This window comes from Scyliorhinus canicula, chromosome 8, assembly GCF_902713615.1.
Source record: "Scyliorhinus canicula chromosome 8, sScyCan1.1, whole genome shotgun sequence".
Classification (NCBI taxonomy): Eukaryota; Metazoa; Chordata; class Chondrichthyes; order Carcharhiniformes; family Scyliorhinidae; genus Scyliorhinus; species Scyliorhinus canicula.
In genome coordinates, this window is record NC_052153.1 from 14,363,157 (window position 1) to 14,381,165 (window position 18,009).

Below are 18,009 nucleotides of genomic sequence, written 5' to 3' on the forward strand. Positions count from 1 at the left end.
CGAAGAAGCCCTTGCAAACCCTTTAGTCATCGGCAAGAGCAATTTGATTTGCCCAAAGATAGTTTGCAGGGAGAAAAGCAAGTAGCAGATACTTACAGTGCCACTTCGGAGATCTGCTCCTTGGTCAGGTTGAGCGGGTGATTAATGGCGGTAATTCCATATGTGCTCGGATCTTCTCCGTTTGCGAGACGAGTACGCAGAATGGCATTGTTCATGACGTTCAGGAAGGCTCCGATGGCATGCCAACCTTTGTTGTTAAACCAGATCTAAATTGCAAAACCAAATGGCTAGTGTGAAACATTATTATTGATAGTATGGGTTCGCTGTAACATTGGTACAAATGCAACGTTTACCTGACCCAGTCTGCCCCATGCGAGAGCATTATTTTTCACTGAAGCTTAATACTCTTTGTATTTGTGTGTGGTTTTCTTCCCTTTTCTCATGGACTCCTGCTGTGTTAACAGTTCCATAGGCTGCAGTCTGCCCATCAATTACTTCACTCGAGAGTCATCTCTCACATGCTTGAGGTGAACAACCCTCAGAGCTGGTGGGCTATTTGGCTTTGGTGGCTGGAAAAATCATAGATCAGCTCGACCCTACCCTCGCCTGACATCCACCCGTTCACGTGTGCACTTGCATGTGCTTGCAAACACCAGCTGGCATCGGTGATTAGGTACACACTCCGGGTGAGCTCTACCCTGGGGATGCTCACAACCTAACTGCATAGATCAGGGAACTGTATCTGAGGCCATTTGACCTCTAGACTCTTTACTGCCAACCAGGGATAATGAAAAATGGACTGAATGGTCACTTGGAAGGAAGTAATAAATAGAACAAGACCAAATTCCCAAAGAAATAAGGATTAGGGAAACTTAGGCAATGGAATTGAGTTAAAATTGACCCTCATGTCAGATGAAGTAGGGTTGGAGGAGACGCGTGTACAGCATAAACACCAGCAAAGACCTTTAGCTGCAAAACTCTTCACAGTTTTAGGTTTTAAATGGTTCGTCAGTAAGAGTAAAAATCTTTGCCTGTAGGACGAAATAGAGGATGCGATATTTTTAATGAAGTTAACAATGTGCTTACTATACGTTGAGACCCCAAAACTGGGGGGGACTGATTTCTATTGTTGAAGTGAATGATGAGGAAAATTGGGGAGAGGTGGGGCCAGGTGGTGTATAATAGACGGTCGTTCTATTGCTGCCTGTTTCTTGCCTGGGAACAGTAAAAATCAGCCCTGGCAGGCCTGTGATTTTGAATGCTATTTTCACGGCTGTGCGATCTGAGAGTGAGCTAATAAATACAAGGACACTGTGTGAAAGGAAGCAAACGCAACGCAAGTGCCAATATTTTAGCAACGTAGAATCAGCGAGCACCTAAACCCCTTTGAACCACTTTGTTCTCAGACCAGCAAGTGTTTTCCCCCCTTTAGGTCTCCACGCAATATTCTTTTGAAGGTTACGACTAAATCTGCTTCAATCACCCTTTCAGATAGAGCGTGCATGCCAATTTGTTGCATTAAAAAAGTTGTCCTCAACTCTGGCTGTTCTGCCAGTTAAATTAAATCTGTGCTCTCTGCTGGTGGAAACAGTTTCTCCCTATGTACCTTGTCCAAATCCCCGATATAGGTAACAATTGGATAGTCAGGGAATCTCAGCTACCAACTGTGTGGGACACACATTGCATCGTCGAGATGGCTCTGTTAGGATTATTGATGCAGAATAGAAGCACGCTTTACTCTGTGCCAAGCTGTGCTACAGTGAGAATGGGTGTTGACACTGGTTGGAAAAAGCAGAAGTGTGCACTCTGTTCCGCACACTGACATCAGTCCCCTCCATCAGCACAAAAACACGTCCAATTAAAGCAATATAGCAAATTGCAGTGTTCTCTTTTTATGCATTCAAAAGCAAAGTATTATTAGACTGGGGAAGGAGCATCGGATTTTAAAATGCTTGACTGGAAGAAATGCTGAGCCCTCACTAAGTCAAAACAGGTCATGTCTTACCTTCACGTTATCTTTTGTGTCTAATCCAGACATGAACTTCGGTAGCTGGCTCATAAATCGGTCAGAGGCACTGCCCTGGGGGGTGAAGAGTGAAACAATTAATAGATCTTAACTGCGCAAATAGCATCAGCCAGGTTCACTCTTTAGCAGGAGGCAGGAGTCATTGGCAGCTTGTCAATTCACAATCATTCGTAAGATGCATCGCACAGATCAACCAATGTAAGTCATGTGTATCGGCTCCAACTTGGCGAGGAGGGGCATTGCAAGACTATGCATGGGATTTTCCAGCCCTTCCCATGGCGTCCCACTATGGGTTCCCTGGCAGTGGGTCGGGTGAGCAATGGAAAATTCCGTAGACAATGGCGGGACTGGAAGATACTGCCAGCGGTCAATAGCAATTATAGAGTCATAGAATTTACAGTGCCGTGTCTGCACCGGCCCCTGGAAAGAGCGCCTTACTTAAGCCAACGTCTTCACTCCCCCATCCCCGTCACCTAATAACCCCAACTAACATTTTGGGCACTAAGGGACAATTTTTAAATCCACCTAACCCACACATCTTTGGGCTGTGTGAGGAAACTGCAGCACCCGGAGGGAACCCACGCTGACACGGGGATAACGTGCAAACTCCTCGCAGAGAGTCACCTGAGGCCAGAATTGAACCCGGGTCCCTGGAGCTGTGAGGCAGCAGTGCCACCGTACAGCCCCTAAAGGCACATGGCAAGCTGCTTTTGCCACTGGAAAACACAGAGCAGGAGAGGGTTCAGGAAATTCCATCCTCTGAATGCTGGAGGTTTGAAAGACACTATGACTCCCAGAAGCAAAGGTTGATTAGCATCAGGGTTCTGAGAATACTCTAGCTTAGATATCCAAGTGTTGGAAAGGTCTTTTCATCCAGTTATTGATTTGATTGGCTTCCCTTCATATTATTCAAACATCCAGTAATTGTTTAGCCTGTTTTACAGGAATATTATTCAAACGAGAATGGGGCAGCAGGGTAGCATGGTGGTTAGCATAAATGCTTCACAGCTCCAGGGTCCCAGGTTCGATTCCCGGCTGGGTCACTGTCTGTGTGGAGTCTGCACGTCCTCCCCCTGTGTGCGTGGGTTTCCTCCGGGTGCTCCGGTTTCCTCCCACAGTCCAAAGATGTGCGGGTTAGGTGGATTGGCCATGCTAAATTGCCCGTAGTGTCCTAAAAAGTAAGGTTAAGGGGGGGTTGTTGGGTTATGGGTATAGGGTGGATACGTGGGTTTGAGTAGGGTGATCATGGCTCGGCACAACATCGAGGGCCGAAGGGCCTGTTCTGTGCTGTACTGTTCTATGTTCTATGAGAGGCAGTATTGAAGCATATTACAATGTTTTAAGTTCTCCCAATGGTTTAAGAGTTGGCGGTACTGTACTAAATGTATCCATCTTTTTCTTCATCTGTTAATGGGATGTGTGGATATCATTGGCATGGCCAGGATTTACTGTCCATCCGTAATTTTCCTTGAGGAAGTGGCGATGAGCAGTCTCCTTGAACCGCTGCAGGCCTTGTGATGTAGATACACCCATAGTGCTGATAGGACGGGGGCTCCGGGATTTTGATCCAGCGACAGTTAAGGAATGGCGATAGTTCCAAGTGAGCTACCGTGTGTAATGTGGAGGGAACTCGCAGGTTCTTGTATATTCCCCCTGCGTCTGCTGCCCTTGTTCTTCTAGGCGGTAGAGTTTGTGCATTTTGGAAGGTGATATTGCAGGAGCTTTGTCAAAGGTGTAGGGGTATTGTGCCATGAAGCAACTAAAACAACCAGTATCCCAGTTATTTTAACCAGGATATGGACGTCACTAGCTAGGTTGGGATTTTGACCATTTTTGATACCCTGAGTGGCCGGTTGTCGCCTTAACCATTTCACAGTAACTTCCTCCTGAAGTGGCACCCTTTGCATCAACCATTCCCAGGGAAACCAAGGGTGAGCCATAACTGCTGGCCTCACCAATGATGCCCAAATCCTGAGAATGAAGAAAAGCATTGGACCATGCAGTTTGTTTCAACGTGACTGAGTTTTACATCAACAGCGCTCAATGCCGCCACACAGTTCAATTCACCTCTTAGAGTTTCCAATCGGAGTCTCATGGTGGAGATTGGAGGGGGGCGCTGGTGTCCCCATGGAGGCAGGGGGAGAATTAATTCTGATCGTATTTCACTTCTCCTTGAGCTGTCTATAGGACTACCCCTGAAAACCTGGGACCCAGGGGTCAGGTAGCAGATGTGCGACCAAAGCTACTAAACAGATGCGGGGGACTAAAGAACGGGAATAACTGACCTCAGACTCACAACTACTGTTTGCAACACTAGTTTGAGCATTTTAAAAGGTTTTGTTCCACTATTATTTCACGCAAACTGTTCAAAATTATATCACAAGGCATTTGACTGTAATAAAAATCCAGTACTCGGGCAGCACGGTGGTGCAGTGGTTTGTGCTACTGCCTCACGGCGCCGAGGTCCCAGGTTCAATCTGTCCATGTGGAGTTTGCACATGCTCCCCATGTTTGCGTGGGTTTCGCCCCCACAACTCAAATGATGAGTGGGGCAGGTGGATTGGCCACGCTAAATTGCCCCTTAATTGGAAAAAAATGTACTCTAAATTTATAAAAAAATAAAAACAAAATCCAGTACTAACCCGTGTCAATTCGAGCATCTTCTTCAACTGGAGTATGGCTTCAGTGACCTCTTCTCGTGGTGGCAGTAACTGAGAGCTTTCACCGCCCAATGAAAATCCTCCATACCTAGAGGTCAAGAACAAATCAGTGGCTGGCCCTCGACTTGCAGAAGTGGAAATATCTTTGTTGCAACAGGTTGTTGGATCACCGTGCTTTACCCAATGATCCGCAAAGGTACTTCGGGGAAACTCAGGCGCAGTGGTAATGTCAATGGGCTAGTAATCTAGATGGTCAGGCTAATTCTCAGGGGCATGGGTTCAAATGCCACCATGGCAGCTGGTGAAAGAGCACCCGACCTAGGCCCACTCACCCCCGGCCTAACGCCATAACCCCACCTAATCTACACATCCCTGGACACGAAGGGGAAATTTTAGCACGGCCAACCCTCGCATGTTTGGGCTGTGGGAGGAAACCGGAGCACCCACGTTCCGTGAAAGAAAGGATAAAAAAAATCTTCCCAATGGCTTTGAGCACAAGTATGTTTGATCTTTGGCACAGAAGAGTTTCAGCTCGTCGGTCAGCCGGTGGAACTTCTTTCTATTATTTGAGTGAGCCATTCATAATTCTGAGCTTCAAACACTCTTTCCTCTTATCCAATATATTTAATGGAACACTTTACCTAAGTAATGCATTGGGTCTGCATTTTTATATCTACATCTGTTCTTCAAATGTGAGTACCACTGGTAAGTGGTTTATTACCCATCACTAACTGCCCTAGAGAAGATGGTGATGAGCTGCCTTCTTGAACTGCCTTAGTCCACGTGGTGTAGGGACAGCTGTTAAGAGGGGGGAGTGCTAGGATTTTCACGCAGCATCGGTAAAGGAACAAGGAACTGCATATGTAATAATTTAATAATTGCTTATTGTCACAAGTTGGCTTCAATGAAATTGCTGTGAAAAGCCGCTAGTCGCCACATTCCGGCGCCTGTTCGGGGAGGCTGATACGGGAATTGAACCCGCGCTGCTTGCATTGTTTTGCATTACAAGCCAGCTGTTTAGCCCACTGTGCTAAACCAGCCCCATGGTTTACGCTTTTGTGCAGTAATGCTCAGCCAGTAAACCTAAAAGGACTTAAGGGCCTCAACAGGCTCAAGTGCACACCGACTGCCCAATGCCTCCTCTGTCCCCCCCCCCTGGAAAATATCAGACAAGTTGGGGACAGGAAGGTAGGTGATGAGAAAGCCACGTCCTGGATTTTATGTGCACCCGCCACCTTCAAACATACCAGAGCGAGAGTGTAAAATCCAGCCTCGAGTTAATGGATAGAATTCAATGGAGCCGAAAGGCTGCAAAGCCACTTAGAGGCCCCACATCGCCTACCTTTGAGAAGGCAGGCATATTACGTGCCAATTGGACACTTAACTGGGCAGCAGTGGGTCTTCCTCGGGATCAAAAATCCCGGAGGCTAAAATGTCACCTCCTCCAAACCTGCTGGTCAATCAGAGAGAGACTTGCCGCAGTTGAGTGATGGCGGAAGGGGGATTCGCGGGGTGGAGGTCACGGGAGAGGAGAGTGGGTAGCAAGGGCTGCTGGGTGGCTCCCAAGGAGCTCCCTCCTTCCCGTGCTGGGCTGCTCGACCTGGAATTCAAGAGCCTCAACTGGCGAAGGGGCCGGAAGGGCACCCACCAGCCTTCAGAAGGAGTGGCAACCAAGTGTCAAAAGGGCACCATGCAAGATCGACTGTTATTCTGCTACAGAGTCGCTTCTGCAGAATACAATTTGCTTTGCGCCCCAAAATCATTCTCAAAGTTCTGAAAAGAGTACCAGTCGAGAGGCAGAAGAAGATAAATTACTCATTAACCTACCTGAACTCATTCACCCACATTTTGTTCTTTAAACTGTTAAAAAAACAAACCAGAATAAAGAATTGAGAACACTTGGTACATGGCAGCAAAAACAAAATATGTGAGAAACATTCTCAATCGAATGCCCAGTTGCAATGTTTTTGCCTGATCGCGTGACACCCTTTTCACCACTATATTACATCAGTAACAACAATCCAATTTTAAATGATTCACAAGTTACCTTCTCCCAATGATTTGTGCATAGGTTTTCACAAGGTAATCTGATACGTTCCTGCCCGACAAGTTCTGCAGGATGTCTGTCGAGTTCAATTTAATCTAGAAAGGGAGGGAAGAAAAATAGCAAATGTTTCCAGTGATTCCAAAGTTGCTGATTTCATGCCCACTCCTTTGGAGGGCGTTATATTAATTCCCTTTTGTCTTCACTTTAAATATAACTAAAAGCCTGATGCCAATGTTAAAAGCTACTTGGTAAGTAAGTGACAATGTGGCTTCCAAATTTGATATTCTTGTGACTCTGCTCTGATGAGTCCAAGATGAAAAGCTTTGACAGCATCTTTTTTTTTAAAAGTAGTACTCAAGTTCTGCAGCTATTGTTGTAATGTATGAAATGTGGTGATTTGCACACAGCAAATTCCTATAAGCAGCAAATAAAGTATATTTTTCCAACAAAACAAAAGTATGGATTATGTTGGTGTGAAATCAAGATCATTGTTACATCAATGCAGCCAGCACAGAATGTCTTATAGTACAAATAGTACAAAATGTGCCGTGTTACTTCTGCAGCTGAATGTGAAGCAGGACTTTGATCTTTCTAGTGAGTGACTTTTTTCTCACTAAAATGCTCCGGCCTTTATGTTACTCTAAAACGTGTAGCTGTGCAATTGCAAGCATTCTTGCCTGACCTCGTGATATCATAATGACCGCGCAATTGCTAAAGGTTAGTTGGCTATTGGGGATTCTTCATTCGCAGACATATTCAGTTGAAGGTGTGATACAATGAGCATTACGTCCATCACTGTGTTGACGTCACAACATGTATTTGGCTGTTACCTGAGGAGGAGGAAATCCACCAGCGGCTGCAGGGCAGTCAGGGAGCATTTTCTTTATAGAATTATCACTGCACCGGCACGCCGGCGAAGGATTGTCCATTGTCCAATTTCCATTGAGAAGGACATCCATTATAGAATCCGAGATAGAAGGCATCATCCATTCTTCAACGGTAGGCTCACAGGGATGATTCCTAAAAGGAGCGCAGACCACAAGAGACAGCCATTTATCTTTGAGTCCCATTCTTCAAACACTTAACTCAGCTTAGCCCCATGGGTTTTGCACTGTTTTGACATCAGTGACTGCATTATGGCCAACTGTATCGCAACAATGCCAAGAATTTGCACAGCATATGGTAACCTTAACCATGGTAAGTGCCCCATGGCACATAACAGGAGAGCTATCAAACTAATTTTGACATTAAACATTTGACATCAAACATAAATATGACATCAAACCACAAAATTAGATATCAGGACAGGTGACCAGAGCTTCACAGTGCAGCAGGCTGGCATCATAGGAAAAGAGGAATTCTGACAACTGCAATGTGACCGTTTGCATAGCAACAATAAGGAGAATAATTGCACAGTGGCGTCCTGTTACAAACCGCGGGGTCACTGACATGAGGCTCCCTGTCCATATTACTTATTCTCAGCTAAGACTGACAAAACGGTTTCTGACAGTATCCTTGGTAGATTTCCTGGCAACGTTTCGGACTGAACTAATGGAGCATTTCCGTTTTGAGTGCATGTTTTATTTTCATAATCATAAGAAATAGGAGGAGGAATTAGGCAAAGTGGCTCATTGAGCCTGTTCTGCCATTCAATGAGATCATGTGGCCTGAACTCTGTGGTGATCTTTGTGAGGGGTTTGCAGGATGGAAGGATTAGTGATCACGAAGATACACAAAGCTCTTTTGAAGAACTGAACTAATTTTATTAACACTACTAAATTTGAGTTTGACATTATTCTGAATACCAAACATACATGTAACAATTAAACTACACTCGCTAACACTATCTCTATCTACCAATTATAAACTATTATATATTAACTAACTCTGCAATGGACTATGAATCTTATCTTCTTCAGCTCCAATCTAATCTCCTTCCCTTAATTTAAGTCAATGCAATTTATAGTACTGTCCCTTAGCCCCATCTAGTGGCGAGGCTTAACATAACATTACTTCTTCACATGCAATACATTTGTATAATGTCACAAACTCCACTTTCCTGCCTGTCCCCCATAACCTTAGACTGTCTTGTTATGTCAAAATTCTGTCCAACTCAGCCTTGAATATATTCAATGCCCCAGAGTTCACAGCTCTCACTGGAGAGGAATTCCAAAGATTAATGACCCTCTGAGGGAAGAAATTCTATTCATCCCAATCTTAAATGGGCGACCCCTTTATTTATAAACTGTGCCCCCGAGTTCTACATCCGCCATGGCAGGAAACATCATCCCAGTATCTATGCCCTCAAGTCCCCTCAGTATCTCCTCTGTTCCAGTCGGATCATCTCTCGGACTGCTAAACTTCAATGAGTAAAGGCCCGACCTTCTCAACTGTTTCTGGTGAGACAAACCCCTTCGTCCCAGGAATCAGCCGACTGAACCTCCTCTGAACTGTTTCTGGTGCAACCATATCCCTCCTTGAGTAAAGAGATCAATATTGCACACAGTGATCCAGGTGTGGTCTCACCAATGCCTTGTGCAGTTTCAGCAAAACTGGTCTACCATTATTGAGCTTTCACAAAGGGTTATCTGGACTCGAAACGCTAGCTCTTTTCTCTCCCTACAGATGCTGACAGACCTGCTGAGATTTTCCAGCATTTTCTTTTTTGGCCTACTATCGTACTCCTTTACCTTGCAATAAAGGCCAACATCCTTCTGTACTGTCGTATTCTGCACTCTCTCTCCATGTGAAAAGGATTCTGCTTTCCTATTCTTCGTGCCAAAGTGGACAATCTCACATATTCCTCCTTTATACCCCATCTGCCATTTTTTTGCCCACTCCTTTAACCTGCTCATACTCCCTTTGTGGTCTCTTTTGTATCCTCCTCACAATCTGTTTTTTTTAGAACAGTACAGCACAGAACAGGCCCTTCGGCCCTCGATGTTGTGCTGAGCAATGATCACCCTACTCAAGCCCACGTATACCTATCCCAGTAACCCAACAACCCCCATTAACCTTATTATTTTTTAGGACACTAAGGGCAATTTAGCCTGGCCAATCCACCTAACCCGCACATCTTTGGACTGTGGGAGGAAACCGGAGCACCCGGAGGAAACCCACGCACACACGGGGAGGATGTGCAGACTCCGCACAGACAGTGACCCAGCCGGGAATCGAACCTGGGACCCTGGAGCTGTGAAGCATTTATGCTAACCACCATGCTACCGTGTGTGATGATATGATCTGCATACTCGTCTGCCATTGGGCCAGAACGTCGGCTTACCATTGGCCCTGGTCGGTCATGTGCCTCTCGACCGATTGGCCGAGAGGCTGAGTTAACCACGCCTCTATCAATGAGGTATAAATGCTCAGAAGCCTGACGATCGTCCCTTTCCACTGTAGACGATCGCCAGGCTGTGTTCTAGTTAATTAAAGCCTGACATTGGTAAATCACTCGCCTCACGTGCAATCGATGGTGCATCACCGTGTTACCCTATTTTACCGTGTTTTCCTCCCTATCTTTGTATTGTAGCCAAATTTGCTGATGATACAGTCAGTCATTTTATTCAAGTTATTAAAGTAGATCGTAAATAATCGAGGCCGCAGAGCTGGTCCCTGTGGGCCCTTCACTAATCACAGTTTGCCTACCAAAACGTGACCCATTTGTCCCTGTTTCCGGTTAGTTAGTCAGTCTTCTATCCATGCTTATATATTACCACCCACCTCCCTGCCCCACACCATGAGCTCTTGTACAGAAACCTTTTATGTGGCACCCTGCAGAGTGGCTTTTGGAAATCCAAATCCACTGGTTCTCCTCCATCCACCCTGCTTATTACATTCTCAAAGGACTCTAATAAATTTGGCGAACACAATTTCCCTTTCACAAAACCATGGTGACTCTGATTGTTCTGGGATTTCCTAAATGTCCTGCTCCCATCCCGTTAATAATCGATTCTACCATTTTCCCAAAGACTAACTGGCCTATTGTTTCTTGCTTTCTGTCTCTCCTTTCCGTAGAATCATAAAATTCCTTCAGTGTAGGAGGCCATTCAGTCCATCTACTCTGCACTCTACCAGGGCACACACCCCCACCCTATCCCCATAACCAACCCAACCTGCACAACCTTAGACACTAAGGGGCAATTTATCATGTCTAAGCCACCTAACCCGCATATCTTTGGACTGTGGGAGGAAACCGTAGCACCCGGAGGAAGTCCATGCAGACACGGGGAGAACGGGCAAGCTCCACAGTCACCCCAGGCCAGAATTATGCCCTGGCATTGTGAAGCAGCAGTACTAACCACTGTGCCACCCTGCCACCCCTGTTTACACTGGGACCTTTCCAGAAGCTAGAGAATTTATGTCAGGCAGAAGCTTTCAAGGCACGTTGTTGAAGGAAATGATAGTACTTAAAAATGGTTGCAACGCATGACCTTCAATAATCGAGTCAAAACCAAATCTTCATTTTTATTTTGTAAAAGCAAACATGTACATTGAGGTTGTGTTAAGAAAAAAATCGGCAATGTACTTACAGAATAGGGTCTCCTTCCATACACCGAATGCCAAATCCCGGTTTATTAACAAGAGAGTCAAGCAGTCTTTCTGTGTGCTCATCTCCAGGGGCATCATTGCTGCGAAGAGGTTATACAGGAAGGTTAGTCATCTCATTTAAGTTGTACCAGCAGCAGGCACAGTCGGTGAGATTTTCCGGACCCCGCCCGCTGCCAGGGTCATCCGGTCCCACCACACGCAGGCGGACCTCTGGCTGGGCCGCCGAATCTCCCACGGCAGGTCCAGCCATGACAGGGCCAGAACACCCCAGCCTGTGTCATCAAAATCTACCTTGTCCCTTTTATATCTTTACCATGCCATTTCTTCTGACTGTTTTCTTCAGCTTGATTGGCCAAGTCTTTGATTTCAAACATGCATTTGTCAGTGTCATAAGTATGTAGAAGGGGAATGTTCCCATGATTGCTCTCCATTGCTGCCTTGGCGAGTGTATGCACAATCATGCCTGATTAGCAGGACGTGCACACCATCGGAAATGCATCTTGTTTGTCTGTCTACCACCAGTAATAAAACCGCCCCATTCCTGAAACATTTCAGCCCATTGCCACTTTAACTGGGATATTTGTTTATTTTCAAACTCCTGACCCGTAATACATGCAAATTTCGGGTGTTACGAGATTGTTAGGATCGGGTTTTAACAGCTGACTGATCAGAGAATTTTCCATCGACACCCCGCTCAGTGAAACCTGCCGAGCCACAAGCAGAGTTCGGTACAAGGCTTGAAATGTGACCTCATTTTTGCACACGTGCTGCCTTCGGCCTCACAAGGAACGTCTGGGCTTCTGCTATCCTGGGAATGCCCTACGTTCTCCTGGGGAGATGGTGCCACTGCAGGTTACGTCACTGGCCTAGTAATTCAAAGGCCCAGGCTGAGCTCTGAGGGCATGGGTTCAAATCCCACCAGCAATTAACAAATTGCTAATGGTGACCATGAAACTATCATTGATTGCCATTCAAAATTTATGCACTAATGTCCCCTTTAGCGAAGCAAATCTGCCTTCGTCACCTGGTCTGGTTGACATGTGACCCCAGAACCATAGCAATGTGGCTGACTCTTAACTGCCCTCTGAAATGGCTGAGCAGGCCATTTAATTTATGGGCAATTAGGGGTCTACAATAAATGTTGACCTTATCAAAGATGTCCACATCCCATGAAAGAATGGGGGCAGCAGAAGTGGCTAGCACTGTGGCTTCACAATGCCAGGGTCTCAGTTTCGATTCCCCGCTGGGTCACTGTCTGTGCGGAGTCTGCACGTTCTCCCCGTGTCTGCCTGGGTTCCCTCCGGGTGCTCCAGTTTCCTCCCACAGTCCAAAGATGTGCAGGTTAGGTGGATTGGCCATGCTAAATTGCTCTTAGTGACCAAAAAAAGGTTAGGAGGGGTTATTGGGTTACGGGGTTATTGGGTTACGGGCTAGGGTGGAAGTGAGGGCTTAGGTGGGTCGGTGCAGACTTGATGGGCCGAATGGCCTCCTTCTGTCTGTATGTTCTATGTTCTGGATAGAAATAAGCCCACCAACCTTCCATTCCACCCATGGGATCCTGCTCCTGCAACCTGCCAGATTGGTGCCCATTTCAGGCACTCAGCTGGATGGCTGAATGTAAAAGAGCGTCCCGGGAATGAAAACAGCCCAGTCCTCAAATCAGTGCCACATAGGAGGGGAGAGGAGGTCCATGTCCATGCTGCCCACCTGCCTGCCCACTCTTCCTTTTCCCAGAAGCCTGACATCCTCCAGAGGTTCAGTCGGATTCGGCAATACAGATGGTCTGAAAATGCTTAACCAAACGTTTCAAGGTGCAACAGCAGCATGCAAGTAAATCGAGCAAGTGTCCAATGTTGGGGCCATGAAGAAGGATCTAACCCCACTTGGCCCTTCATTACTGTTGTTTTGTTTGACAGGTCATTGTCCACACTGAACACAGCGGCAAATTATTTTCTCAATTGAGCATCAGTGACCGTGGCAATGGTTCGTTTCGATCTCCCTTTAACCATCGCTTTGTTTGACCGTCACGAGTTGCGACTGGCCACAATTGAAGACGTACCTGATGAAAGTGTACTGCTCGTCATACATCCAGGGGTGAAGCTCCAAGCTGGGATATTTACCAAACGGAGGCACAATCAGGCTGAACACTAGTGCTATGCAGACAAACACAGCGGGCAGGACAATCTGGAAAACAAGAAAAGTCAGAGTTGCTTCAGACTTGTACAAAAGCCAGGTTAAATGATGATACACCACCAAGCAATATTGCATGGAAGCTGTATGAATGAGCTCTCTTTGCTTTACAATAGGACTCAATGAAGACAAGGCCGCCAGTAGAGGTGGACCTTGGCGATGACTAAGAGCCGAGGATTGGGAAAGCAAAGAAATCTCAGAGGTTCTGGGGGTCGAGGAAGGTCATGTGGTGATCACAAGTTAACCAGATGCAACACAACTGAGCGACCACTAGAGGGAGCACGGGAGAGCCATATAAATAGATCAGGACAGGAAGTGAGGACACACTCTTCACAGCAGGCGGGCTGGTAAGCAGGACACACAGCAAGCAAAGCTGGTAGTTAGCACTGGAAGGTAGTTCTAGGTCGAGCTCTGGAAACTGAACGAACTCACAATAAAGCATCTTCTCCACACTTGAGACTACGAGCTTTATTAAGACACGAGGAACAACACATGGTACCAGCAGTGATTTCAGGACGCTTACGACAGGACAACTCAGCTGCAGATACAGAAAGCACAAAATGGCATGGAAATCTCCTCCTGGACATTTGACTGGGGAAGACATCGCTAATTCGAGGATGTGGCATGGATACCCACCTCAGCTGGACACGACTGGTAATGTAAGAAATGTCTGGAAAAGGTTTAAACAAATGTTCGATTTTTATCTCATAGCTAATGATGTAGCAGAAGCCTCAGACAAAATTAAAATAGCAATTCTCATCGAAGGGCCTGTCAATAGGAAAGTGTATAATGGATTTAAACACTCAAAAGGTGAAGACAGGAACAGCTTACAAACGTTACTAAACAAATTTGAAGAGTACTGTGAGAAATTTGAACAGCAAGGCATGCTCACAGTCCAACCTGCACAGAGACTGAGTGATGCAAGACTTAAAAAATCACAAAAAGATCAGGAAATCGCGAATGCACAGTACAGATCAAAAAGAAGAAATAACATGAATTTTTCACAAAGCCAGAACGCTGAAATCCAGTCCAGATCGGAAAGAAAAGGTAACTTACAACTTTTAGAAAGAAAAAACGCTGAAATCCGCGATAAAATGGCGTCGGAGCACATTTTGCAGTCTCTGGTAAGCAAAGAACTACAAATCGCGTCTGCGCATGCGCCGGAACCGGAAGTCGCGCATGCGCCGGAACCGGAAGTCGCGCATGCGCAGTTTACAAAAGATCGCGGCGCCGATCGTTATGCGCATGCGCAAGCCGCGCATGCGCAGTCAAAAAAAGTCTTTGTCGCGGACCGTCATGCGCATGCGCAAGCCGCGCATGCGCAATGGACACCGAACCGCACAAGGAAAGAAAGCCGATTTGCGCATGTGCAAGTCGTTCCTATGCGTGACGTCATGACGTCTGAGAATCCTGACCACGCCCACTTAAAAGGGAAATGCCCGAAAATTGAAAACAAGACACTTAAAGTGGTAAAACCAAATTTTCTTGCCTCAGAACACAGAAAAACGCCTGAACTTAAACCAACAGTGAAAAACAACTTGCACAAAACCTTGGAAAAAGCTGCCTTCACCACACACAGTGAAGCGAACAAAAAGAATTCCGAAACAACAAAAGATGATTTGTTTTTCGACGATTACCTCTCAGACCTGACTGGGTCAGTCGGATATGCTTATCACAGCATCAGCGACACGGTCGCAAAGCACAACACGAACCAACTCGTGGTAGATGAATCCAACCAAGATGATTTGGTTTTCAAAGAATACTACTCAGACATGGCTGAGTCAGTCGGATATGCTTATCACAGCATCAGCGACACGGTCGCAAAGTTCAACACGAATCAACTCGTGGTAGAAGAATCCAACCAGGATGATTTGGTTTTCGGAGAATACTACTCAGACACAGCTGAGTCAGTCGGATATGCTTATCACAGCATCAGCGACACGGTCGCAAAGTTCAACACGAATCAACTCGTGGTAGAAGAAGCCAACGAAGATGAAATGGGTTTCAAAGAATACTACTCAGACATGGAGGAGTTATTTGGACATGCTGATCACAGCATCAGCGACACCGTTGCAAAGCTCAACACGACTCTACTCATGGTGGATGAATCCAACACCATGGTGCCATGGCAGCTCGTCGATACATTGGATGACAGCAATACCCAAGACGAAGATGACGCCACACAGAGAGCACAGGAAGACTCCACGGAGCGAGCGATGACAGGCTCCACAGTGCGAGTGATGAAAGACGCCAACAGGGATGCAAGCAAACACTCCCGGGCGGACACCAAGCATGAAGAAGACCATGAAGGTAAACCCGCTGTACCTGAGCAACCGCAAGCAGACTATGAAAGTCTACCAAGCTCACAGGAACAAGAAGAAAGAGCGGACTATGAAAGTCCAACACGCTCACAGGAACAAGAAGAAAGAGCGGACTATGAAAGTCCAACACGCTCACAGGAACAAGAAGAAGACAATGCACCTCTGCCCACTGCATGCGAAGACAGTGACAAGGTGATCACACTCAACGTACAGGATCACAGTGAGACTGACAGTTCTCAGCTTGTCTGTACCGAAGCACAGAGCGAAAACAGTGACAAGGCGCTCGCACTCGACGTACAGGATCACAGTGAGACTGACAGTTCTCAGCTTGTCTGTACCGAAGCACAGAGCGAAAACAGTGACAAGGTGCTCGCACTCGACGTACAGGATCACAGTGAGACTGACAGTTCTCAGCTTGTCTGTACCGAAGCACAGAGCGAAAACAGTGACAAGGTGCTCGCACTCGACGTACAGGATCACAGTGAGACTGACAGTTCTCAGCTTGTCTGTACAGAAGCACAGAGTCGGGCCACCCAACAGTCCAGAGAGACGATGCCGAAAGAAAACATGCAGATTTTGACTCCAGAAGAGGAGCACCTGGAGCCCAGAGAGACAACGCCAAAAGAAAACATGCAGATTTTGACTCCAGAAGAGGAGCACCTGGAGTCCACAGAGACAATGCCGAAAGAAACCATGCAGATTTTGACTCCAGAAGAGGAGCACCTGGAGTCCAGTGAGATAACATCAACAGAAATCATGAAGATTTTAACTCCAGAAGCGGAGCACCAAGAGTCTAGAGAAACCACGTCAACTGAAATCATGCAGATTTGGACTCCAGAAGAGGAGCGCCGAGAGTCCACAGACACCGCGTCAAATGTAATCAAGAAGACTTTGACTCCGGAAGACGAGCACCAAGAAAGCAAAAACAACAGAGCAAACACGAGCGGGAGAGCTATAAATACACTGGGACAGGATGTACAATTTTCTTTAACGATGTTCAGAAACTATGTAATGAGAAAGAGGGGGATGTGGTGATCGTAGATTGACCAGATACAAAAACAACAGAGCAAACACGAGCGGGAGAGCTATAAATACACTGGGACAGGATGTACAATTTTCTTTAACGATGTTCAGAAAATATGTTAAGAGAAAAAGGGGGATGTGGTGATCACAAGTTAACCAGATGCAACACAACTGAGCGACCACTAGAGGGAGCACGGGAGAGCCATATAAATAGATCAGGACAGGAAGTGAGGACACACTCTTCACAGCAGGCGGGCTGGTAAGCAGGACACACAGCAAGCAAAGCTGGTAGTTAGCACTGGAAGGTAGTTCTAGGTCGAGCTCTGGAAACTGAACGAACTCACAATAAAGCATCTTCTCCACACTTGAGACTACGAGCTTTATTAAGACACGAGGAACAACACAGGTCACAGAGATAGGACGGATCTGAGTATAAGTCAGATCAAGAGTGTAGCCTCACCTGAGCAAAGATTCCTTTTCTGCTGCGCTTGGCATAAATCAATCTCTTCCAGAACAACGCCACAAACTGTTGCCTGAAAAGATTCCAGCCCTTGACCGAGTAAGAACCTTTCCCATCCATCCCACTCAGGAAGTCCGTTTCCCGGGCCTCTGAGAACAAGAACAATCATTGTTTTTTTTTATTTATTTATTTATTTTTTTTAATATAATTTTTATTGGAATTTTTTACAGAAAATATAAAACATAACGACAAACAATGAAATGCAACAAAATAACCCATAATAACTGTGACACCCCCAGACCGTATCGGCGCATGTATCACATCCCCCCACCCCCCCAACCCTAATGAACAACAAAAGAACTTAAAAAATATTAAAATTAAATAAACAAACATAGTCATTGTCGGCCCCCCCCTTTTCCCTCCCCTTTTCCCTCCCCGGGTTGCTGCTGCTGCTGTCCCCGTACCCTATCGTTCAGCCAGAAAGTCGAGAAAAGGCTGCCACCGCCTAAAGAACCCTTGTACCGACCCTCTCAGGGCGAATTTGACCTTCTCTAGCTTAATGAAACCCGCCATGTCATTGATCCAGGTCTCCACGCTTGGGGGCCTCGCATCCTTCCATTGTAGCAAGATCCTTCGCCGGGCTACTAGGGACGCAAAGGCCAGCACACCGGCCTCTTTCGCCTCCTGCACTCCCGGCTCCACCCCAACCCCAAAAATCGCGAGTCCCCATC

General features: G+C 46.3%; 1 protein-coding gene across 2 annotated transcripts in view; it reads right to left on the reverse strand.

The window, feature by feature from the left end:
• LOC119970136 (phospholipid-transporting ATPase ABCA1-like) overlaps positions 1-18,009 on the reverse strand; it is a 167,674-nt gene that overhangs the window by 23,843 nt on the left and 125,822 nt on the right. For both annotated transcript variants that reach the window (XM_038804215.1, XM_038804216.1), the window contains 9 exons: positions 17,279-17,427; positions 13,344-13,468; positions 11,266-11,364; positions 7,564-7,753; positions 6,734-6,828; positions 6,514-6,546; positions 4,669-4,774; positions 2,006-2,080; positions 97-266 (listed from right to left, as the gene is read on the reverse strand). In XM_038804215.1, coding sequence (XP_038660143.1) covers positions 97-266; positions 2,006-2,080; positions 4,669-4,774; positions 6,514-6,546; positions 6,734-6,828; positions 7,564-7,753; positions 11,266-11,364; positions 13,344-13,468; positions 17,279-17,427 — 1,042 coding nt within the window. The remainder of the gene's footprint in view (positions 1-96; positions 267-2,005; positions 2,081-4,668; positions 4,775-6,513; positions 6,547-6,733; positions 6,829-7,563; positions 7,754-11,265; positions 11,365-13,343; positions 13,469-17,278; positions 17,428-18,009) is intronic.